Genomic DNA, 26285 nt, shown 5'->3' with positions numbered 1-26285 from the left:
TTGGGCAAGCCATAGTTCTGATAAGAGCTGTTCTCTCAAGGACAGTTCTGGAAAGAACTCTCTAAGCCCCACCTACCTCACAGGGTGTCTGTTGTGGGGAAGGGAAAGGAAAGGAGTCTGTAAGCTGCTCTTCTTCTTCACATGCAGGTGGGGGCCATGGTGCACAGGGCTGATTTCCCAGTAGTGATTCACCACTTGGGATTCAGGCATATGCGATGGCGCCCCGCTCGCTGTGAATGGAGCAGCGGCGTGTGGGGCTGGCTGTGAGCAGGGCCTGCAGCAAGAGGGGTGGTGATGCATGTGCCTGAATCCCAAGCAGCAAATCACCGCTGGGAAATCAGTGCTGCAGCTGCCACCCTGCTTTCAAAAAGACCCTTTAAACAGTTTTTTGTGAATGAAATGTGGTTGGGCTTGGGGGCGGGGCTTGTGGTATCCCCGCCCACCACCAGAATGCCCCCCAAATTTCCCTGCCAGAGCGACAATGGAACCTGGCAACCCTGGGTCCAATTCAGATCAATGCCATAGTACCCAGAAGGGGACTTAATCCTTTCATGCATGCCATTTTCTCCAGCAGGTAAAAAGAATTCATACAGTTACCTCCAAGGTTTCTCTCACTGGGGGCAAAACAGGTCCAAAAACACTGGTCTGTTTCCTACCATTTTACTCAGCAAAGTCTGAAGTCCTTTTCCAGCCTAAGGGGCTTCCTTCAGCATAAATCACTTTTCCAGTATAAGAGCTTCTGACATTGGAGAAAGGCTCTTTACACTAAAGGAAGGCTTCAGAGTTTGCTGATTAAAGTGGATAGGATACAAGGCAATGCAGATACAGGGAGGGAAATGGCCTTGGGGAATTTTTAAGGGCACAAAAACGCGCCTGATAACAGATCTCCTAATCTATTTGGGCCCTTCATACATTTTTGAGCTTCTTGTACTATACATTTCGCATGGTCATTCTCTGCCCTGCCCTAGATAGCCTAGGCTAGACTGATCTCATCAGAACTCAGAGGTGAAACAGGGCTGGCCCTGGATTGTATATGGATGGGAAACCACCAAAGAATACCAGGGTCATGACATTGAGCCAAGCAATGGCAAACCACTTCAGAATGTTTCTTGCCTTGAAAACCCCATGGGATTGCCATTAAGACAGCTGTGACCTGATGGGGAAAAGGTCATTTTCAGTGTTTTGTCAGTCAGTCAATGTGACCCTACTCTCTTAATCTTTACTAGTTAAATGTATTTCTCATTACAGCAATGTCAAGCTACCTCTTTATTATTAAGTATGAACTTCCGGAGGTAATCAGATCATTTCTGGGGCTTCAAGAAAATTCTGGGTATGTGTTCACATTTTTAATTCAATCAAAATCATTCCTGTGCTTATAATTTTAACATAACTGATTAATAGAGCATCTCTGGGGTTTTTTCCTTCTAGGGAATGGTATCTAAATGGCAACTACCTCGTGATATTTGTGAGCATTGCAGTTATTCTACCGCTTTCGCTTCTAAAAAATTTAGGTAAACCTCCGTCCTTCTTAAAATGCATATTGCTTATTTCGATTAAGCCTTTTTATTAACAAGATAATTTTGCTTGTGGGTTAACTTTTTGTGCATTCGCTTTATTGTTTTTGTAGGGTACCTTGGTTATACAAGTGGATTTTCACTCACCTGCATGGTATTCTTTTTGAGTGTGGTAAGTAATTGTACAAAAAGCATTACTAGTGTATGTTGAACCTTTACATGTGATGCAGAGTTTGATGAGTGTGGATAATAGCTCCAGCTTTTTGCAGTGCTCATCCACAATTGTCTTCCATATGACTGACATTTTAATATGGCTTTTCTGTGTTTGTTTTGATGTTAAGAAAAGTTACCTAAAATGCCAATTGCAGCAAAGCATGAAATTTCCCAGCACAAATCTTATATATATCATGATGCTGATGCAACTACAGTAGGGTAATGGTACTACCAACTGAAAACTAAAGATGGTCTTCATCATCTTATTTCAGGTGATCTACAAGAAATCTCAAATACCTTGTCCTCTCCCTTTCTTGAACAATGATCTTGGCAATTGGTCCTACAATAACACGACAGTTCCGATACATATAGTGATGTTACCAAATGATTCTGCTAATTCAGGAGTCAATTTTATGATGGAAAGCACCCATTCACATTATTCAAGTTTTGAAGAAACCAAAGATCAGCATCAAAGTGGAGTGCAGTATGAAGCTCACAATGAAGACAATGACAAGTGCCAAGTCAAGTATTTTGTGTTTAACTCACGGGTAAGCCTCTGTGATCACTTGCTTGGCAGAAAATGGCCTATTTGATGCCGGTATGTTCCCCAACACAAATGAAGCTTAGAATTTTATTTAACATATTTCTATTAGTAAGTGGAAATATTTACACCCTGCCTTTCCTCCCATCCAATGGGGCTCAAGGTTGTTGAACATCCATTGTGGTAATGGCAAGGATGGTCAGTTAGTTACACTTCCTGCTCAAATTGACCACTAGACAATTAGTCTTAAGGACCACCATAATTCTAAAGCTTAGTCAGATATCTTTCATTATCAGGAAGTTTTTACCTGCTCTGGGTCCTGCTCTGGGATATAGTTATACAAAATATTCTATCATACTGGTCATTATATAGCATTAAAGGAAAGAATACCTTTATTGCAGCCTGAAGCCAGTCACACTGGCCAAATTAAGAAGTAGAAATACTAAACTATGCTAAACTGGAACCCTTGATTTTGTTTTGTTTTTAGACTGCCTACACAATACCAATCCTAGCATTTGCATTTGTATGCCACCCTGAAGTTCTACCCATATACAGTGAACTGAAAAAGTAAGATTACTGCTCACAGATCTACCCTTTCCAACCTCTGTAATTAAGCAAGGATCATTTTGATATTGTTTTTATATTTATACTCTTTGGATATTTCTGCTTTCTATTCTTTACCTGCGTTACCACAATACCAAAGCATGTAAAAATTATTATTTTTTTCATTCACTGATACTGCCTTTCCAATGATGAGAATGTTATATGATCTGTCTGTAACAAATTGGGAAGAATAGCCTTTCTGTGCAGGATCACTGTGTTCCTTCTCCCTCTGCCTTATTTCTAAATGAAATATAGCTATCCATACATTCTGATTGCAGAAACAAGCACAGCTTTTTTAATGAATTGTTTTTTAATGTAGTGAATAAAATTGTTTTTTTTTTAATGAAGTGAATAAAATAAAGCTATACAACAAGCTCAGGAAAGGGTAAGACATTGGTATGCAGGATCATTGGACTGCACTACTAAATTATACCAATTTATGTTGGTCTTTCCACAATAAATCTGTAGTTTTGTGAGACACACACTGTTCCAGATCTCTAGCTGCCACACAGCTAGAGCTGTTGGGTGGATGGGGGGGTACATAACAATTCATCCAGTATAAAACTGATGCAAATGAAATAAAGACACCAAGCAGAGTAGGTCAGGAATAAAATCTCTAGAAAAGGCTTTGGAATATACATACTTGGAATGATAGTCTGTTGAAAGCCTGGATGTATAGAAAGGCTGTGTTTGGGGGCAAGTATTATGGCTTAATTGTAGAGTACCTGCTTTGCACACAGAACAACTCGGGGTCAATTCTTAGCATTTCCAGTTAAATGATCACAGGTAGCCACTATTGGGATTGACTATTGTGGATATGGCTCTGGTTCAGTGGCATTTTGTTTGCACACAGAAGGTCCCAAATTCCATCCCTGTCATTTCCAGTTAAAAGGATCAGGTAGTAAGTGGTGTGAAAGACCTCTTCCTGACACCACAGAGAGCTGCTACGGACCTTGACAGATCAAGAGTCTGACTCAGTAAAAGGCAATTTCATGTGTATGTTTTTATTGTTCTTGGCTTGTGGTGCTGGAGAAGAACTTCCATTCAAAGTAGACAATATAATGCTAGATGGACCAGTGGACTGCCTGGGTACAAGGCATCCTATGTTCTATTTTCATATATTTCCTGAAAATCCATAATAAATTAATTGCATTTTATTTCTTCATATTTTCATCTGCAGCCGATCACGGAAACAGATGCAAAATGTTTCCAATGTCTCCATCACTGGGATGCTTGTCATGTATCTACTAGCTGCCCTGTTTGGCTATCTTACCTTTTATGGTGAGTCTCTAGAACTCTTGTAAAATTCAGGATTCTTTTTTTATTATTATGATACTTCTGTTTTCTTGTACTAAATATTTCCCCTAATTGTGTTCAGTTTTTCTTCTGCTTTACAAAATGCTTTGCTAGCTTTGTGAAAGGACATTGGGTTAGATCCAACCAGCTTTTCCTGTGTTGAAAAAGGGAGTAAGAGTTCCCCTTCGGCCACCCAGAAAGCTATGCTGGTGCTGGAGATCACGGGACCTGCATGGACAAAAGCCATGTGGGATGAGGGCTGCAATAAAGTGGCAAATTGGGTGAGATGAAGAGGAAAAGTGAGCTGGATCTACCCTGTCAGTATATCTAATTTTCAACATGGCCCCATCTGTGGCTGCTTAAATCTAGAAATTGTGGCTATGGATAGACAAGACAGATCTTTCAACAAACCTGAGGAAAATGGCAGGTTTGTAGAAAAATGTAAGAGGCACCAAAATAGACATAGAAATTCGACTATTAGCTCTCAGGCATTATGAGCTTTTTTGCGGATAAAGTCTTATCGCTCCACTGTGATTTATCTGCCAGTGTTGGCACAGTATGTGAACTGGAGGCCCCTTGGCTGTCTTCAGATTCAGTTTTTGACTCCTTCAGTCTGCTCTTGCCTGCTCATGTTGACAGGGTCCTGGGTGCTGTCAAGCCAACCACATGTCTCCTTGGTCCGTGTCCCTTATGGCTGGTTAAGGCTGGCGATGAGAGACTATGAGGCCCTATAATGGATATTATCAATCGATCCCTGGAGATAGGGATCTTTCCAGATGGTCTTAAGGAGGCTGTGATTGTACTGCTCTTGAAAAAACCATCATTGGATCCTTTAGATCCAGCCAATTACTGCCCAGTTTCAAATCTACTATTTCTGGGTAAGGTGATTGAGAGAGCAGTAGCTGAGCCATTCCAGGGCTTCCTGAATGACACATCAGTTTTGGATCCATTCCAATTCAGCTTCCGCCCCGGTCATGGGACAGAGACTGTGCTGGTCACCTTCACAGATGATCTCTGTAGACAGCTGGATCAAGGTGGGTCGGCGCTGCTGTTGTTGCTTGACCTCACACTGGCATTTGACACAGTCAATCATGATCTTCTGACTCATGACCTCACCAATGTAGGAGTATTTGGGGTGGCCTTTCAATGGCTTTCCACATTTCTCCAAGGTCGGGGACAGAGGGTGGCACTGGGTGAGGATGTGTTCTCTAGGTAACCCTTATTATGTGGGGTTCTTCAGGGGGCACTCCTCTCTTCAATGTTATTTAACGTCTATATGCACCCCCTTACCCAGCTGGCAAGGAGTTTTGGGCTTGTGTGCCATCAATATGTTGATGACACCCAGCTGTATCTGTTATGGATGGCCAGCCGACTACTGCCCCATCAAATTTGGCTGAGGGACTGGAGACCATGTTGGAACAGCTTTAAAAAAGCAGGCTGAGATTGAATCGATCGAAGATGGAGGTTCTGTGGTGGGGGGCCCCCTTCGGGAATGGAGTTCAGGTTACCAACCCTTGACAGGGCCCCACTGACACTGGCACCATTCGTCTAGAGTTTGGGCATGACCCTGGATACCTCCCTATCGATGGAGGCCCAAGTCACACATACTACCAAGCCTGGCAACTGGCTCCTTTCTTGTCATGCCCTGACCTAGCCACAGTAATCCATGCAACAGCCACCTTCAGGCTAGACTACTGCAACTCACTCTATGCTGGCCTATCCTTGTGACTGATCCAGAAATTTCAGCTGGTTCAGAATGCGGCAACATGAGTCCTGACAGTAACATCATGGACAGCACATATTCAATGAGTGCTGTACCAGCTACACTGGCTTCTAGTAGAGTACTGGGTCAGGTTCAAGGTTTTAGCTTTGAGTGGTCTGGGACAAGTGTACCTACGGGACCGCCTTCTCCACTATGTTCCTGGGAGAGCTTTGCACTCTATTGATAACAACTTGCTGGTGATCCCTGGCCCTAAGAATGTCCAGCTGTCCTCAGTCAAGGCCAGGGCCTTCTCAGTCCTGGCCCCAACCTGGTGAAACTCTCTGCTGAATGACACCAGGGCCCTGTGGGACCTTGTACAATTCTACAGGGCCTGTAAGACAGATGTTCTGCCAGGCTTTTGGTTGAGGGCAGCAACGGTTGGTTGCACTGGCTGGGACCCTTTCCCTGTCCCCCCATGTATATTTTGTTTGTTTCCCTCCCACCCACCCCAAATGGCCAGGCAGCCCAGAATGGGAACAGAAAATTTTAAATCACTATTTAGGATCTTTTATTCTGGTTTTATCTTATTGACTGTACACGGATATTTGAAATTTGTTTTGGTTTTATGGCATTTTGCCTTTCGTACATTGCCCAGAGCCTGGCGTAAATTGAAATCATCATCATCATCTATATATCTAATAGCCAAGGAGAGTTAGTGTGAGCTAGCTCACAGTTTTTTAGCCTCTGGCTCACATATTTTTGTCCTAGCTCAGGAAGGAGGGCTTCAGAGCAAACTGATTTATGCAGTAGCCAAATTGCTTGCTCTCAACTTTAATGCCAGTAGCTCACAATGTAGAGTTTTTGCTCACAAGATACCACAGCTTAGAGGGAACATTGCTCGCCACCACCGCTGCTGGGGAGGGAGGGGGGAAGGAGAAAGTTTGGCGGGCGGGCTTTGCCGCCACCGCCACTGGGGGGGAGGGAGGGTGAAGGCTGGGCTCACCTGCTGCCGCATCTCCTGCTTCTGCAGGCCGGGAGCTGTGGGGAATACTCCCCCCCCCGCATGAGTATCATGGGTCCCGCCTCTAATAATAATAATAATAATAATAATAATAATAATAATAATAATAATAAAGGAATGAATCCCCCCAGAAAAATACAGAAGCAGCACCTGTAGCTTTAAGAAACAAATGGCCTGAATGGCTGTTGCTAGGGAACGACAATAGTATTGCTAACCTTCAAGCCTTGGTTTCTGTCAGTAAAAGACAGGAGGAGGGGCAATACCCTTTTCATGGGTAGTTTGACCTTTGAGGAAGGATTCATCAGAGCCAGGCCTGCCGGCAACCATAAGTTACTTTCTACCATTCAGCTTACATGACCTACCCAGGCCAAGCTGCTACTTTTTAACAGGCCTGCTGCTGTTCCGCATGAGCCGTCCACACCATGAAAGCCATTGTGGTATAGTGGTTAGGGTTTTACATTAGGATCTGGGTTAAATCCCCAGGCTGATATGGAAGCTCACTGGGTGACTTTGGGCCACTCAGCCTAACCTACCTCACAGGGTTGAGGTGAGGATAAAATGGAGCAGAGGAAAATGATAAAAGGTGATTTGAGTCCCCACTGGGGACAAAGGTTGGGTGTAAATGAAGTAAATAAATAATAAATATAGCTGATGATGGGAGGCAGATAAAAGGCAAGTTGGCTGATGAGTGGGAAGGAGAGAAGGAAGCAGGCAAGAGGGAGAGGATATGGGGGCTGCCAGGAAAAGAGAAAGAGGAAACTGTGTGGGGAGGGGGTTACAGTGGAAAGTGAGGTGCCTCCTGCAAGTTCTTGAAGTTTCCCCACCATGCAGCTGGGCCAGACTTTTCCTGGGGAAAGGCTGCCAGGGGAAACGAAGAAGGGAAGACTGAAGACAGATAAAGGTAGGAATGAGAATGAGTGGGAATGAGAGCAGAAAGCAGGTAAAGGGTAGAAGCTATGGGAGCTTTCAGGAAAGGTAATGAGGAAATAGTGGGAGGAGATAAATGAGATGCCCCACAGAAGTTCTTGCAGGTGCCCCACTTGTTATTCTAACATTCCTTTAATGGCTACTGTTACATAGTATGAAAGAAATGCTAGATGCAGGCATGAAACTCTGGACTCTGTAGTCCGGTTTTGACGCTTTAAACGATGGCAGAATCTCTTGGTTCCTCCGAGAGACGTGTGCCATGAATTGGGGATTAGGAGGGAGCGTGATTGTGCACGCTCCCCCATGAAGCCCATGGACAACGGGCTTCTAGCCAGGGGGCTTTGGAGAGCCCTACCTCCAGCCGGCAGCCAGTACAGGGGAGCTACTCTCTGCCTTGACGGTCCTGCCCTGATTCCCAGTACTGGATTAGAAGCGACCACCGGGACAAGCATTTGGAGGTTTAGCAATTTTCTCTGCCTGGCGTGATCCCAGAGGCCGTCTTAGGATCTGGTGGATCAATTCAAGGATTGATGAGTGAGTTGCCGTTGAAACAAGACACTAAAGCCTAGAAGTTAAATCCCTCTACTATAAGCGTATAAACGGAGGGGGGGAGGGGACGCCCTATCTCCCGACGTTTTAAGCAAATGCGAAAGCAAGGATGGAGGGACTGATCAAATTGTGGTGATGGACTGTAGCTGAGAGTTTTTCTAAAAGAAAGCTGAGCGTTTAAACAGACCTTAGGACTTTGGCATTCTTTCTCGGCTGATGTAAACATCCCCAAAAGATGGCGACGAGAGGCGAAGAGGGAGGCGGGATCAATGCTTTCTTCAGAAAGGAGACAGCGGAAAGTTAGGTTGTGACCAAACCACAGACTCTGTCTTTAAAGTGAATCGTGGGCCCTCTGGTGGCTAAAGTGAGAAGCGACCTGGATCTGTATTAAAAGCAGCTACACTTTTAAAGGGACAGTGCGTTGATCATAGAGACGTATGAATGGTAAGGAGACTCTAAAGTTTAGTTCTTTGTGGCTGGATTGGCAAGCTGATTGAAAAGTGGTTTTCTGGAGTAAAGGGCTCGCTACCCCAACTTTATAAGATCTGCGTTGGAATCTCCAATGAGCGTGTTGTTACTGCAACAAAAGGAAAGACTCTTTTGATCTAAGATGTTTAAGGAAGCGAAGATGTCCCTGGAAAAAAGGAACTTGGTTTATATCACGAATGGACAGATCCGGACTTATAAAAACTAAAAGATAATTGAAGAAAGAAGATACATCGAAGACGGAAGAAGAAAAACGTGTTGTAATGTTCTTACTGAGGGAACATTGGTTTTAAAGATCTTGCCTGGGGGGGAGTAAAGCGTGGAGATGCTAATTTTTTCTTAAGGGCTGTGATTATGTGTGTTATAGCTTTGGAATTACTCTCTGTTCAGTCAGATAAGCTGGTTTTGTCAGCAGAAGCGATGATTGGCAGGCACTCTTCATGTTTGAAAGTAACTGTATAAGAGTAACAACTATGTTTTAAGCATTGTAAAACCTCCATTCTTGGGTTTTTAGTTAGGTTCTTTTTACTTTCTCCTATAGATTGTAGACTCTCCCTCCCCAATTTCTGTTGTAGTTTTATAGAAATGCAAATAAAAAATTCCCCTTTGGGGGGCCAAAAAAAGAAAAGAAAAGAAACTCTGGACTCTGTAGACATAAGGCTACATGGTTGGTTTTCCTTATCCATGTTTAATCATTACATCTTAGTTCTTAAGCTCTAGTTAAAAATCAACTGAAACCAAGATACGAAGCCATGTTTTCAACCGGAGTGGCCAATCGTGGCTTGTATGAACCACGGTTAATTGTTACATCTACATAAACCAAAGTATGATTGTGGCATCTACCTCATCTACTCAGCCTCTCCATTTGCAAGGTGATAAGCAATTCTCAACAACAATGACAAGACTGTGCATTTTGAGTGCAACCATAAGCAGAGTTAATACTTTTTCATCCACTGAAAACTCTGTTTAGGACTGCACTGCCAGAATCTCAGCCAGGGTTAAGGCAAGAAATTATTACCAGTTCTGACAAGTGTTATCTCTACACTAGATCTAAACTGAGACCTGTAATTGTCTGTTATGATACTATGATTGTCTGTTATGATACTGTAATTGTCTGTTATGATACTATGACTTCTTTATTCAATCACTTTTACCCTTTGGGATATTTATATTCAGTAAATGAGGAATTATCTGAAAGAGGATTTTTTTTATTTCTTTTCTGTAGGAGAAGTTGAAGATGAACTACTTCATACATATACCAGAGTGTACACTTTTGACACTCTGCTCTTGATGGTTCGCTTTGCAGTGCTTGTAGCTGTGACACTGACTGTGCCAATAGTCCTGTTCCCTGTAAGTCAGAAAACTATTCATAAGTTACTGAAATCTCTCTCTGTCTCTCTCTCCCACACACACACACAAATACACACATTCATGAAAATTCACTTGACAACGTTTCATCCTGCCATACGTTTGAGCAGGCTTCCCCAGTGTGGTGCCCATGGGTGCCATAATACTTCCCATGCACTTCCCTTGGCACCCATCAAGTTTTTTTCAGAAAGTAGGTGGAGCCATTGTAAGGCAGAGCTTGTAATTGTCTGCCTTTATTCAAAGGGTTTTCCGTTGGTGGATCAGGAGGACTGGTAAACAAATACACATGCTTTCCTTAGTGCACAGTTCCATTCTCTATTCAGTCTTTCCACCTTCCCAGGAGGAGGTGTGAGGAGGGAGGTATTCTGTTTGACTCCACCTCCTGTGGCAGCCATTTTATGGTGACGCTTACTAGCCCCTCTCAAAATTCCAAAGGTTCCCACAGGCTTAAAAATATAGCAGACCCCTGATTTAGCATTGAAGAAATCCAAGCCCCCTCCCTTTTTTAATGTAGCGTCAGCAGGTAAAATGTAGTCATAATTTATAATACTAGTCATCTCTCTGTCTAAGTTGGTAGTGCTTACACTGTGGATGGTGGCCCTACAGTGGGTTGAAATTCCCTCACAGGAGTATCATGAGCCTCAGTCTCCTGAGTTGAGAGCTCCTTCCTTCTAGCAACAGGTAGAGCTGCCAAATTTCCTCTTTTGCCCTGCTAATTTCCCAGAGTCTTGGCTCATTCTCAGCTGCTGGCTATACAGGAGGCAATAGCCATAGACTATGCCAGTTGCCTTCGCTAGTTGAGCCCCACACTGGTGACTTCCACTACAACCCCCCCCCCCCCCCCCAGCAAAACCCACTCAGAATGGGTGGGCAGGTTGGGGTGATTTTATTTTAAAAAATTACATTCCAATGCTGAAACATTTCAGCAATGGAAGGTGACTGCATTGAAAGGAACAGTCATTCTCATTGGGCGTACCTTCCTCTTTGCTCTTCCTTGTGAGTGTGTGTGTGTATGTGTTTTAGGGATGCCATTTGCCTGATGGGAGACCCTTCAATTTTGTGGGCTCTTGTCAAGAAGACGTGGAGAAAATCGGGGGGAGATGCAGGCCAAAATGCGGCTGCACAGCAAATAGTGGGAAATTGAGCAGTACAACCAGGGGAAATGGGAGACCGAGGGTGCGACAACTGCTTTTATGGAATCGGTCCGAGTGTTGTGTAGTAGTTAGAGTGTTGGACTGGAACCTGGGAAGCAGAAGTTCAAATCCCTTCTTGGTCATGAAGCTCACTGGGTGACCTTGAGCCAGTCATGCTCTGTCAGTCTAACCTACCTCATAGGGTTGTTCTGAGGATAAAAAGGAGGAGGAGAGAAAAATGACATATGCCACCCTGTGTTCCTTCAAGGAAGGGTGGAATAAAAATGTACTAAATAAATATATTAACTTTTTTTCTTATCTGTATAATGACCGTTTGCTTATTTATTGTAAAAATGGTTTTCTTCTTATTGTATCTAAAATTTACTGTATCTAAAATTAAACATAAGAACATAAGAGACGCCAATGTTGGATCAGGCCAAAGGCCCATCCAGCCCAACACTCTGTATCACACAGTGGCCAGAAATACCAGGTGCCATCAGGAGGTCCACCAGTGGGGCCAGGACACTAGAAGCCCTCCCACTGTTGACCCCCCCCAAGCACCAAGAAGACAGAGCATCACTTGCCCCAGAGTCCCTATCTATACCTTGTGGCTAATAGCCACTGATGGACCTCTGCTCCATATGATTATCTAATTCCCTTTTGCTCCATATGCTTATCTAATTCCCTTTTGAAGCCGTCCATGCTTGTAGCCGCCACCACTTCCTGTGGCAGTGAATTCCATGTGTTAATCACTCTTTGGGTGAAGAAGTACTTCCTTTTATCCGTTCTAACCCGACCACTCAGCAATTTCATGGAGTGCCCACGAGTTCTTGTATTGTGAGAAAGGGAGAAAAGTACCTCTTTCTCTACCTGCTCTTTCTCTACCTGCTCTTTCTCTACCTGCTCTTTCCCATGCATAATCTTATAAACCTCAATCATGTCACCCCTCAGTCGTCGTTTCTCCAAGCTAAAGAGCCCTAAGCGCTTTAACCTTTCCTCATAGGGAAAGTGTTCCAACCCTTTTATCATTCGAGTTGCCCTTTTCTGCACTTTTTCCAAAGCTATAATATCCTTTTTAAGGTGTTGACTGTGCTTATGAGACTCATAAACCGGTATTGGGGGTGGGTCATAAGAGATTTTGTGGAGTCCTCAGCTGCTTGAATAACTGAGGTAGTGGTCATTTCTATCTTTTTTTAGAAAAAAAATATTCAAGGAAAACTGGCTAGGGTACAGGGTCATCACCAAGGAAAGGAAAAAATACTGCTTGGTTCTGGCTTTCAGTGGTATTCGTTCAGTAGCTTTCAGTGGGTTTACAGGGTTCCTGCTTATGTTGCAAAAATAACAGTAAGTGTGCTCTCTTCAGGGAAGTGACAGCCATGCAGAGGTAAATGCGAGTATTGTCGATGGAGCCCATACAGTATGCATCAGACTTTCCCAGCTGATGTAGTACAACAGCTCTCAGCAGACTGAGTTTCTCCAGTTACAGCTGCACGAGGTCTGGAAAGGCTATCCTGTTGCAAAGAGTGATGCTTGCATTCTGTTCCACAAGTCCCTCACACTCCCTGCTTTCAGGCATCATGCCATGTTCAGCAAAAAGTAATACTATATGTCCACAGGTGTACAGTACCCCAATAGAAGCCAGACACTCCCAAATTGCCAAATTCCCTCAGAAAACACTCCCAGTTAGTACAGACAAACTGGGCAAGGAGAGGGAAGTCATTTGGAATCAATCCTCCCCCCATTTCCAAAGTCTTCCTCTCTATAGTTGTTTTCACACATGTCAGTGTACCAGTGATCACTTACAATTGGATTTCCTGTGTGAAACAGAAAAATCGACTTGTCAGCAGTCCAAGATTCTGTAGGCTCTCAGGCATTAGCTGGAAAATCCCTCCCCCCCCCTTTGTTCCCCTCCCCACTTGACAGATTCCTCACATCACCAAGCTATTTGTTTTCCATTTAAATTTTTATTTTTTTATGTTTAAAACAAGTGGGATGCAAAAGGGGAAAAGTGTAAATTCATCAAAAGTTATCAAATATCATGAATAGTTGCATACAACAATAGAATCAACTGTATTAATAAAATTACATTGTTCAAATATAGATGCAGCAAAAAAATCATTATTACAGTATTCAGGAATAAGTTCTCTCTTGGAAATAAGAAACAAAATATTTCAGAATATTCAGCGATAGTTAATAAAAATAAATGAGATTAAATCTTTAACAATTAAACAAATTTCTACAAACCATCCTTAAAACCTGGGTATTATCTTAATCATTTATCCCATTATAAGACTTATTTTTACTAAATATCTTAAATACTTAATGGAATATTAAATAAAAAAATTTAACTACTCCCATAATATGAGTAATATCACAAGGCTATTTTTAGTGGCTTTATAGTTAATTTTCCAAGTCATAATGGTCTGACTATTTGGGGAATCCCCTCATTAGATAGAGATCCATGTGGTTGGAATAAGGGATTTACTTTGCTGGCCGGGCCCGGTTCCAAGCTGCTAGACCTCAATGAGTTCACCTCTCCAGCTGTACCTCACCATTCCCCTTCAAAGAGGGTTTAGTCTCTGCTGCCACCAGCAGTCCACTAGAAGCATTGTAGCATGACAGTCTTGCAACCACACTCTTTTGTTCCAAATTCAAAATCTCTTTTCATATGCTATGTCCAGCTTAGAAATAGGGACAGATCAAGATGGGTAGCCATGTTAGTCTATCTGTAGCCATGGAAAAGAGCAAGAGTCCAGTAGCACCTTAAAGACTAACAAAATTTGTGGCAGGGTATGAGCTTTTGTGAGTCTCTGCTTTCTTAGATACAGCTAGAATGTGAGTCCATCTATCCTTATATCTTGCAGAGTGGAGTGATTTCAGATGCCAAATGACAATAGCAGGTGAATGACAACAGCAGACATGATTGGATTAGGTGTGATATGCAGAGGGGTAGTAGGCATGGAAAAATCAACACTGATAATGAGACAGGAAACCTAGGTCTTGATTCAATCCAAGTGGATGCATTATCTTGAGCTTCATTATAAGTTGCAATTTAGCACTCTCTTTCTAATCTCCATTTGAAATTTATTTGTAAGAGACCTGCTACTCTTAGGCTGTGGTCAGACTGGTGGCTTGGCGTGATATAGTGCCGCCTTTAATTGTACCAGTTTAAAGTGTTGCGGGGCATCTAAAACATATATCTCTCTCTATTAGAGAGAGAGAGAGAGATGCTTTAGATGCCCTTAAATGCTTTAATATCTGAGAGATATGCTTTAGATGCCCTTTAGATGTCTTCTCTTCCTTTAACCGATAACTGCCCCCTCTTAAAAGGAAAGCTTCTTGTTCCTCCAAGCCCCCCAGTCCCATTCCCCTGGAAATTCACTAGACAGAGAAGGGAAAGACTAGAAAATTATATTAGCTTCTAAGACTCAGGAGGTCCCCACTGCTGAAGTGCTCTCAGGCCATACCTGTCCCAGCTCTTCTTTGTTCTCTTGGGACATATTAATACCATAAGAATGGCTACTCCCACAAACTCTGAAACTTGGAAAGTAAAAGAAATTGGAGAGTAGCTTTTTCTTTTGACCAGACTACTGTGAAGGCAGTTTGAGATTAATCCCTGATAATTCACAGATAGAGATGCCAGCATCCAGGTGGGACCAGGGGATCCCCCCAGAACTACAACGCATCTTCAGACTACAGAGATCAGCTCCCTTGGAGAAAATGGATGATTTGGAGGGTGGACTCTGTGCTGTTGTACCCCACTAAGTTCCCTATTGTCTCCAGGCTCCATCCCCAAACCTCCAGGAGTTTCTCAACCTGGATCTGGCAACCCTACCCCCCCATACCCTTCTGGCGGCCAGGAGGGGACATGGTAACCCTATTCACAGAGTGTAAACCCAACATTCACAAAGTGGAAGCTCCTTACAAAGATATACGGGGTGACATCGTTTCACCACAATCTTTTCCTTGTCTGTGGCTGTCCGTGTTGTGCAGCACAAATCATCCACATAGGGGCAAGTCAGTTCAATGTCAAATCCATTGGAAGAATCTGATTATGGGGGTGGAAATGGAATTCAGAAGATCTGTCTGCATGCTTTTGAAGTCAGCAGCAAAGCTCCCATTGGTTTAAAGGCTCTGGATACACCCTGATATTCTGGCAAAACAATTTGTTGACCATTGAGATTCTACACATAAAACTTCTTGAACTAGTCAGAGAATTTCGGTGTAACACTATCTGGAGCTGGCAAGCAGACATGCTGTTGACCTTTTACCTACTTATTAAGTATGAAAGCTGCAGAAATTCTGTTCAGCTTGGGTAGGTTTGTTAAGAGATTTGGAGTATAGTCCTTACACCCTTCTAGGTCCAGTGACTTCAATGTATTTAGAATGGTGTAATTCTTCTTCAGATGCATGCACACAAAAGCTTATGCCCAGAATTAAACTTTGTTGGTCTTAAAGGTACCATTGGAGTCGAGCTATGTTCTGTTGCTTCAAAGCAACATGGCTGGCCACCTGAATCCACTTTTTTTACTGAAAGTATTTTAGAAAGAGTTTCCAGCAAAGGTGGCAGGTTCCCTGTGTATTTTATGCGGAGGCTCAGGATTTTCTCTATGTTACACTTCATTTTTACTACAGTTTCTTGAACACCTTATTTTCTGTTTATGTCCTATATACGTCCATTTACCTCATATGCTCCTGTTAATATTTGATATTCTGCTCAAAAGAACACAGACCATTCATAAAATTAGGTAATGATCATCCAGAGGAATTCTCACAGAGAAGAAAATGAGAAAGATTTTTATTTGTTTTATAATAAATATTTTTATTTATTTTAATTACCATTTCTTGCTGCAAAAGTATGTAGAGTATATCTTAAACAAAGTATGCTGAACTATCATTTCTACTTTTTTACAGATTCGAACATCAGTTTCTACACTTTTGTTCTCAAACAGGCCTTTCAGTTGGATAAGACATTTTCTGATTGCTGCAGTAATCCTTGCATTTAACAACATCTTAGTAATTTTTGTGCCTACTATTAGAGACATCTTTGGATTCATAGGTAACTTTTTAAAAAAAATCCTCAATTTACTGAGTCTTCAATGAAAATAGAATCGTTTATTTTAAAGAGAGATCTAGTATTGTGCAGTGGTTACAGTGTCCCACTAGGATCTGGGTGACCTTATTGTAATCCCACTCTGCCATGGAAGGCTGCTGAATGACCTTGGGCCAGTCATGCACTAACTATCACAGCCTAAGCCACCTCACAGAGTTGTTGTACGGATAAAATGGAGGAGAACATAAATGATATAAGCCACTTTGGATCCTCATTGGGAGAAAGGCAGGGAATAAACGAAGAAAGTAAATAAATACATGTAAAGTAGAACACAATACAGTAACAAAAGTCCTCACGGAGGGCATGAAATGTGTCAAGTTTCATGTACAATAAAATCATACAAATGTGTGACCTAGTTCTCACAGAGAGCAGATGAGATAGGGAATCTGTTTCTTGACAACACCACTTGGGTTCACCAGCACAAGTGCTTGCTACAGAAACATTCCTTGTCCACAGAACACTAGATGTCGAGGAGAAGAGTTTCACTCTCGTCTATTCTTCTTCCTCCTCTCCTTATTCCCTCTCAATTTGCATGGTGATTTACAGATTACAGGAATGCAGTTCCCTGCTCCTAAGGAACATAACATCTAAAATTTGACCTAGGAGAAAAAAACACACATAAGAGAGTGAGATGGAAGCAGAGATAAACACAGGAAGAAAATATGTTCATTTCAGTTATACATACCAGACTTAGTTTCAGTAGGGGATGGGAACTATAGGATTGAGCCACAGGTCTGAGAGACAAGATGAAAAGATGTGAAGAAAATTATAGAAGTGGCACCATGCAGGTGTTCTGGGAGGCCATTCCAAGCACAATGGGCAGTAAGGGGAGAAAGAGAAGAATTATTTGAGGCAGCAGGAGACCCTTAGTTAGCTGAAGGTGGGAAGAGTCCAGGTCATAGGTAGAAATATGAGAGATGGCTGGCTTTTGCAACAGAGTTCTGGATAGAGGTGAAGCATCTGAAGTACTTCTGTAGAAGACTTGGTAATCAAGGCAAGGGATGACCAGAATATGAGCCAGAGTTTTTTCTCAAAGGGGCCTGTTTCTGAAGTGTTGTAAAAGAAGAGGCAAAATGACTTGGAAATGCGCTAAATATGGAGAGCAAAGGAGAAAGAAGAATCACAGATAAACCCAAGGCTGCCTTCCTGTTCTACAAGAAGTATGACAACGTTATCAGTGGATATGGAGAGCATACATGGAGAGGGGGGCTTGGGGGAAAGATTAGAAGTTCAGCCTTGATTCTGAAGTAGTGATAACACATTGAAGTTGAACTATCAGACAGATGGTTGTAATGACAGGATTGGATGGGGGACAACTTCCAGCTGAGTGTTACCATTATCTTGGTGGAGATTCCTGGAGATTTTCTAGTAGAGTCTATGGAAGCCAGGGTTTGGGAAGAAGAGAGGCCTCAGCTGAACAGAATGCCATACAGCCCACCTTCCAAAGCAGTTATTTTCTCGGGGGGGGGATCTGTTGTCTGGAGTTCAGTTGTGATACCTGGTGATCTTCAGGCTCCACCTGGAGGTTGGCTGCCCTAGGCGTAGTAGTCAGTGCTTCAGAGCAGGGTCTGCTAAATCCAGGTTCTTGCTGTAGAAGCTGAGTGAGTGATTTTGGACCAGTCACAGACTTTCAACCTGACCTACCTCACAGGGTTGTTGTGCAAGTCAAAAGGGGGAGAGGAGAATGATGTAAGCTGCTTTGGTCCCCATTGCAGAGAAAAACTACTTTTCCTCCTGGGAAACCATTGTTGCCAATCTCCAGGTGAGGGCTGGAGATCACTCAGAATTACAACTCCTCTCCAGATGGCAGAGATCAGTTCACCTGGAGAAAATGGTGGACTCTGTGGCAGTCAGGGCTTCAGAGCACGGAAGAGGCTGGAGGTGTGTGGGGGGAAATGGAAAGCTGAAAAGAGAGGGGGAAATAAAGGTAGGTTGATGATTGGCTGGGAAGGAGATAAGGTTGCCAACTCCATGTGGGAAATTCCTGGAGATTTGAGGGATGGAACCTGGAGAGGGTAAGGTTTGAGGAGGTGTAGGACCTCAGACAGGTACAATGCCATAGACTCCCCCTTCCAACCAGCCATTCCCTTCTGGGAACCACTGTTGCCAATCTCAGGAGAGGGGTGGAAATCACTCAGAATTACCACTGATTTCCAGGAGGGAGGGGAGAGGAGATGCAAAGCTGAAATCAGAGGGTCAGATAATGGCAGGTTGATTATTGGCTGGGAAGGAGATAGGGTTGCCAACTCCAGGTTGGGAAATTCCTGGAGATTTGAGGGGTGGGGCCTGGAGAGGGTGAGGTTTGAGGAGGGGTGGGACCTCAGACAGGTACAATGCCATAGACTCCACCCTCCAAACCAGCCATTTCTTCCTGGTAACAATTGTTGTCAATCTCCAGGTGAAGGCTGGAAGTCACTGAAAATTAGAACTGCTCTTCAGGTAGCAGCGATCAGTTCCTCTGGAGAAAATGGTGGACTCTGTGTCATTATACCCTGCTGAGGTCGCCACAGCACATTGACGCTGAGTTCCCAAGGCCTTGGCACTCTCCCAGAGCCTCTTTCTAGAGCTCGTTGTATTTATTTCCACAACCGGCCTTATTCCTAGTCAGCAAATAAATCTATTGGCCTGTAAACTTGCCTCTATTCTTATAATAACAAAGGTATGCTTTGAATAATTGATCTATGACATCTGTTTCACATCAGAGTACCACAGGATGGTTACAATGTCACATCACACTAGTCTCTGATAAGTACAAATATTATTTGCATTAGATCAGTGCCAGAAATATAGGAAGGTCTTCAATCATCCATATACAGCATTTTTATCACCCTTCCTGCCATGTATCAAGGAATCTCAATCCAGAGCAACTAGTACAGATACTGGCTGCAGTCACACACACTAAATAATCCATTTTCAATCCACTTTCAATGCACTTTCCAAATGGATTTTGCCAGTTCACACAATAAAACTCCAGATGGAAAGTGCCTTGAAAGTGGATTATTTAGTGTGTGACTGCAGCCACTGACAATCACTACAGTACCAATTACTTCTCATAGGAGAATGTACCTGTGCTTTCCTGACAGGCAATGTTCCCAATTGTGTTGATACAATTTACTGGGAGCCTAAAAGTATATTGTGCTACAGAGGTACATCAACATATCTCTACTCAGTGACTTGCTTTGTTCCTAAGCATTGTCTCTTGCCACATCATAACAATTTGCATTTCCCACCCCAGGTGCTTCTGCTGCCACAATGCTGATTTTTATCCTTCCTGCTGCCTTCTACCTTCGTATTGTCAAAAAAGAGCCTTTGAGGTCACCTCAGAAGATTGGAGTAAGTAGGCTTTCAATGGGTTTGTTTATTCCAGTATTTTCAGCTAGGGATGAGCACAAACCAGCTCACATACTAAAGTTTGTGATGAATTTTGGGCAGTTCGTGACAGGTCAACAGGCACGAACTTTCAGGTGGTTCATGAATGGATACATTTCCAGACAGAGTATCTCTGCTCAATCAAAATGCTTATGAAACTTCAGAGGCAGGGTGAGGTTCCCTGTGTGTTTGGTGTGTGTAGCTTGCAGGGAGTCCATTCTGTATACTTTTGAACCTGCCCCTGACATTTCCCCAAAAAGCACTTTCCTGGAGGCATCTTTTGAAGGGGACATAACTCAGACCCCCTAGGTCCAATCTGCACATAACTTGGAGGGCATGTAGAGGAACATCAGGGGGAGGTCCCCAATGAGTTTGAGGTCTCTAGCTTGCACAGGGTTCATTCTATACACTCCTGAACCTGTGCCTGCCATATCCCTGGAAAGCACTTTCCTGGGAGCACCGAGCCATAACGCGGACCCTATAAATCCAATCCGGTCAGCTGGAGATCCCCTGTGAGTTTGGTGTCTCTAGTGCACCAGGGTGCTGTTCTACCACATCACAAACTGAACCAGTTCATTTGCCATCTAAAAGTTCATGACAGGTTGTGGCTCACAAACTGGGCACGCCATGAACCACGAACTGAAACAAACCGCATTTTCCTGGTTCGTGCCCATCCCTATTTTCCGCTTTCTGTATTCATCTGGGGTTTTTGTTTTTTGTTTTCCCCTTCTCAGGCTTTGATGTTCCTCATTGTCGGCATCATCTTTATGATTGGGAGTATGACCCTCATTGTGCTGGACTGGGTGTATAATTCTACAAGTTCCAAACCCCATTAATCTGGAGGAGAAGAGAAAGGGGCCTGTCTATTCCTGCTCGAAATGGTCAACTACCACCATCCCCACAGACAGAGAAAAAGACTTTTGACCATACAGATGGGGACAGTACTTCTAGTCAATAACTAGAAGATTCCAAAGACTTTACTAGTAATGCTACTAGGAACCTATGGAACATTAAAGCACCCTTTTATAAGGGTGAATTATTTATGTATCAAAGCCTGTGCCATGCTTTTCTGGGCCAGGAGAGAATTACAAAAAATGTGTGCTGAGAGAGGCACAGAGTTCACAGTGTACACAGTGCTCACAACTGTTACTGTTATTATTTTGATAACCACCATTTCTAGAATACTGGAAGGCAATGCAGAAGTTTGAGAGGTATCCTAGTACCTTTTAAAGCTGAGAGTGTGAGGCCGGAATGTTTATAAGTTATCCAAAAGCTGAGATCAACAAAGTCTCAACTGTAATTGCCAAACTTAGGGTATATATATGTATGTATAGTGTATATACATAGATACAGAAGAGTAAACAAACAATTGTTGTTTAAAAAAAGTTGTCCACGAGGTTAGCATGTACAATTAAATCAGGTTTTACACATAAGCTGTGCACGCCAATTTTAGTAAGCATTTTATTCATTAAGCAATAAGTTATATCAATCAAAGTATCATCACAAGAATGCTCAGCATTAGAGTTGAGCTGATAAATTCTTCAGTGATACCTCTTTATACTTACTTTCAAACATAAGCTTTTGCCTCTTACAAAACTGGCCACCATTGATTTCTGTAGGACTTATGCGGCTAGCATAGCCTGAAGAATTATCCCCCCCAAAAATGTGGCCCTATCCCTAACATGATGTTTCTCATTAGAAGCACTGCACTTAAGAGAGAGAATATTACTCTGGGGTCAGCCATTCAGTAATGCTGCCTTTTTAGTTACCAAAATGCACTTTCCATCCTATCTGTAGCATTCAAAGCCACTCTGTACATTAGTGCACCTGTATTACACTTAAAAGCTGCCTGATCCCCCACCCTAGTTGTAAAATTTATAAACATTTATAAGGGTGATGATCATCATGCTGAGAGTCTCTAAGATTCGGTAAGCACTTCTAACCGTGGTGGCCTGGCAAAAAGACTATTTTCGGTGAGTACCGTTCTGTCTATGCCAGCCTAACTTCTGACCCTGCAAATATAATCCTGTTTTGATTTAAGACACTGAACAAGTACTAGCTCAGTCTGTAATTTGTCTTCCACTGTGACTCAAATGGATGTAAGGGGAACACGAGGAATGTGAAAGGAATGTGAAAGCACCCTAACCAGTATTGTTCAATGCATTTTTATTTCATAAATGTTCAGTTCTGGAAACTGTAATCATTGCTATATATGTACTATATAAATATTTATGTATATAATCTTATTCTCTATCAGAATTTTCATATATGATACATTGTTTTTGATTTTTATATCTCTATTTGTGTAAGTTGTTTCTTTTCATAGTCATAAACTTTATACCCATTTTGAAGTAGGGAGGAGTTACTTCGATAGGGTCTTAAAAGGTTGGTTTTACATGTCCGTGCTTGAAATTCATTATCTGACTATAAAGACAGTGCAGTATTACAAAAATTGGTTACAATAAACTTCAAGAATTCAGGGTTATTTGCTGCTTCTGTCCATCTGTTGTCCAAAAAATTACATTTAGGCTAAACAGACCAGACTTTGAGCTTAACACTAACATGCAATCCTAAACAGAGATAACCCTTCCACTGGAGTCAACAGGGGTAGGGGAATGAAACTGTATTTAAGATGACACTGTAAGACTTCTTGCTAGGAACACTATTTCCATTGTCAGTACAATAGCTACATTACACTAAAGTGACACATGAACAACTTACCTCTGAGTTACAATTCAAGTTAGGGTTGCCACCTTGCTTGGAGAACAGAAGCTTAATGCTCAGAAATGGGCAGCCAGCTATTTTAACATCATGGGCATAAATAACATAACCCAGTCAACAACATCCTATTTTTCACTAGGCCAGTTGACAGCCTTGTTTTCATCCTAGGGACATTTGTGCTGCTGTACAGTTTTTAGCTTTCCTTTATGGCATATGGTATTTGTGATGGTGATCTGTTCATGCAAAGGCTTTTGGCCAAATTAGAACTGCACTGAAACCGGACTTGGATTTATCCTCCTGACTTCAATGCCATCTAGTGATGACTTTATTTATTTAAACATGTTGCACGGCATTAATTTTTAACACTAGGAAGGTTTACAGTACAAAAAATAAAATAAAATCATGTAGCTTTAAAAACTCAACCCTAGCCACCAAAAAAGCCATTTTTAAAAAATGTTCTTCTGAAATTTTGGGGAAAACGCTTGTATCTTCCCCTCTGAGCTTGAGCATTTCCCCCCAGAAGTTTAATAAAATATTTTTTTAATTTGGCTTTTGGTGGTCATGGTTAAAATTTTAAGGCTATATGATTTTGGTACTGTATGATGCAGTGCCATCCTAAGACTTAGAAAAGTGTAACTCTGTTTAGGATTATGAAGAAGATGAAGAGCAGGTTTTTATTCCCCAATTTCTCTACCTTATGGAATCTCAAAGTGGCTTACAATCACTTTCCTTTCCTCTCCCCACAACAGGCACCTTGTGAGGTAGATGGGGCTGAGAGAACTGTGACTGGCCCAAGGTCTCCCAGCAGGCTTCATGTGGAGGAGTGGGGAATCAAACCTGGCTCTCCAGAGTAAAGTCTGCTGCTCTTAACTAGGGGTGTGCAAAAAGGCCAAAAATCATTATGTTCAGGTATACTGAACCCCCAAAATATCGTTATCTCCCAATATTCCCAAATCCCAATACCAGGGCGGTATTCAGATTCAGGATTTTTCAGGAATCCCAATTTTTTCCCGCTCGATTATACTCTATGGGGACCATTATAGTAAATGGTTCCCATAGGATATAATGGGGAATGGATCCAGAGGTCTGTTTTTTTGAGGCAGAGGCACCAAATTTGTAGCATAGCTGCCAGTGCCCCTTCTCAAAGAACCCCCAAAGTTTTAAAAAGACCTGCTCTCCTTTGGCTTTAGGGTTATCCCCTCCAGAGAGATTTCCTGACTTTTACTCAACGTTATCAATTCCATCTCACCGCCGCACCTTTATGCTGGCCCGCTTAAATGTATTTCCAACTATGGTAACTCTGGGAAGATTTGGAGGCCTTCCTTACTCAGATCGCCTTTGTCTGTGCAATTCTGACGAAATTGAAACCTTAGATCATCTGATGTTTCGCTGTCCCCACTGGACTCAAGTTAGAGGCACTTATATCTTTCCTATTCTTACGAAGATTAATCTTCCCGTGCAACCTTGGGTGCTTTCAGTACTGTTATCTGACTCAAATGCCGATGGACTGATAATAGTTAATGTGGCGCGGTTCCTGGCTAAGGTGGCTGCTCTCAAGAAACATTGAAAATTTCAGCACTTCTGAAAACTCTGACACCGACTTTTAATCTTCGGATGATTTTAGTCAGTTGGCTCCACCCCAAGTGTAGTTAGGTAATTTTTAATCTCTGGGCTCAGCCTGGGTTTTATGTGACTGTGATTATGTACCTTGAGACATGTTATGTCTATTTTATGTACTTATTTTATTCCCCTTTTGTATCCTCTTGGTCAAGACTTCGGTCATATAGACCTATAATAAATTGAAATTGAAAAAGATTGGACGAGGGGTCCAATTCTATGGGTCCCCAAAGAAGCTGCCCCCATCCTCCATCAATTTCAATGGAGGGAGAAAGGTTTTTAAAGGGATCTTGGTCCCTTTAAATGCCTTCTGCAAGCAGTGAGTTAACTCCAAAGGTCTTTAAAGGGCTCATGGTCCCTTTAAATGCCGTCTCCAAGCTGCAAGTTAACACCAAAGGCGTTTAAAGAAACTGTGATCCCTTTAAAGCCCTTTAACTACAGCTATTCGGCAGTCCTGAAAGAACCTGAAAATATATTAGATAGCCAAAAATACAACTAAATGCATATTTGGCTGAAAGAATAGCTCAGCTATTTTTTCGGCTCAGATGTAGCTGAATGCACATCCCTACTTTTCACCACTACACCACACTGTCTCTATCATGTACCTAGATGGCACTATTAGTGTACTTAGTATTAGTCTGCAATCTTTTACCATACCTGTAACTACCAGCTGAACATGTCTAGTACTGTGATGAATTAGGACAAAGCAAAGTAGGACTTTCAGGTGCATTAGATAGACTGAGATTTATTATTTTCTCTCAAATGAAGCAGGATAGGGATAAATCCAAGATTAGTAAAACTTACCTGAACTTTTAAAACATGAGAATGTGTCTCCTGGGTTAGGCTGGAAATGTCCACGTTTTAAAAAGTTAGGCTGGAAATTTCCATGTTTAAATTTTTAAGTTTAAAGAAGCCATATCCCCCTTAAAGATTAATCTGTTTGTATGGGGTGGGACTGGGTGACTGTGGGGTCTATGCTGCTTGTTCCTTTTCCTTAATCTTCCCACTGGAAGGCTTCCCAGGAGAATACACAGGAGAACATTGTCAAAAGACTTCTATCCCAAAGTCTTCCTTAATGGTGACAGGTTAATACAAGGCAAAACCACAAAGTGCTGAAGTGTGGATCCTCATACCCCAGAGTAATGCTACCATCAGTCCCCTTACTACACTGTTAGCCAGTGACCAAGGGACTAAATCTCTAGCCCTCTTAGGTCTAAGATCAAAAATTCACCCCTACAAGGTTGGATGTTTATAAAGTGACTTCCTGAAAGTAGTTATTCTGGTAGCTGTAGACAATATGGGCAAAAGTAGTAGGTTTAGATTGAAACCCTAAAACCTGAGAACACCAAAAGATATAATTAAAGTGATTTATTAAAAGAACATGCAGCAATATACAATATAAGAGTGGACGGAGGATAAAATAATAAAGCTAAATATCTACACTAAGCATATTAACAAGCAGACCAGTTATCAAGGCTCAGGTGGGGTGTCACCTGACGCTGCCACCACTCTGGATTTAGGATCCCTTGAGAAGGCCCAGAGCACCCTCCCAAGACCTTTCAGACCTCTCTTTTGGCCGAATAATAGGTGTGAGGACCAGGTAGAGTACAACAAGGAAAAGGTTTATTTTATAGGAGGTCAAACAACAAGGTGCAGAATAACAGTAAGTGGGTGAAAAGAAAAGAAATCAAATGCCCTAACGCATCTAAATATATACTGTCCCTAACTCACTATCCAAGTAACACTAGACTACTCACCCTTCCCCCAGGATGAGGATCTCTTCCCTACAGCAGCCTTCCTTCTGGCTCTGCCCTCTGGGAAGAAGAACAGCTTTTCCTGCTGCTCCAGATCTTTTATTCTAAGTCCTCCTCTTTTCCTATTGGTCAATTTTGGCTCCAAAACCTCTCAGGGGCTTCTGGGAGTTGTAGGCTTAGTCTCACCAACTGCTAGCCAGGCTCCTTGGGCCTAGTAGGCCTCTGGTGGCACAGCCCAGATCATGACAACTGTAGCGAGGAATTTTTTGAGGGGGTGCCAGGGAGCTAGGGGCTAATGTAATTAACAAAGCTAATTTAATTCATGGATTGATTAAATTAGATCAGTTGATTAAATTAA

At 42.4% G+C, this 26285-nt stretch overlaps 1 protein-coding gene across 1 annotated transcript in view; it reads left to right on the top strand.

Annotated features, from left to right (window-relative positions):
• Nucleotides 1-20797, top strand: part of SLC38A4 (solute carrier family 38 member 4) — a 38479-nt gene extending 17682 nt beyond the window's left edge. Inside the window, 10 exon segments of the mRNA XM_015409773.1 lie at nucleotides 1249-1330; nucleotides 1429-1511; nucleotides 1628-1686; nucleotides 2000-2275; nucleotides 2756-2835; nucleotides 4052-4152; nucleotides 10078-10202; nucleotides 16268-16412; nucleotides 19702-19799; nucleotides 20570-20797. Coding sequence (XP_015265259.1) covers nucleotides 1249-1330; nucleotides 1429-1511; nucleotides 1628-1686; nucleotides 2000-2275; nucleotides 2756-2835; nucleotides 4052-4152; nucleotides 10078-10202; nucleotides 16268-16412; nucleotides 19702-19799; nucleotides 20570-20797 — 1277 coding nt within the window.
• The last annotated feature ends 5488 nt before the right edge of the window (nucleotides 20798-26285 follow it).

Source organism: Gekko japonicus, unplaced genomic scaffold (genome assembly GCF_001447785.1).
Source record: "Gekko japonicus isolate JY-2015 unplaced genomic scaffold, Gekko_japonicus_V1.1 scaffold4, whole genome shotgun sequence".
Classification (NCBI taxonomy): Eukaryota; Metazoa; Chordata; class Lepidosauria; order Squamata; family Gekkonidae; genus Gekko; species Gekko japonicus.
This window is presented reverse-complemented; position numbering and strand designations above follow the sequence as displayed.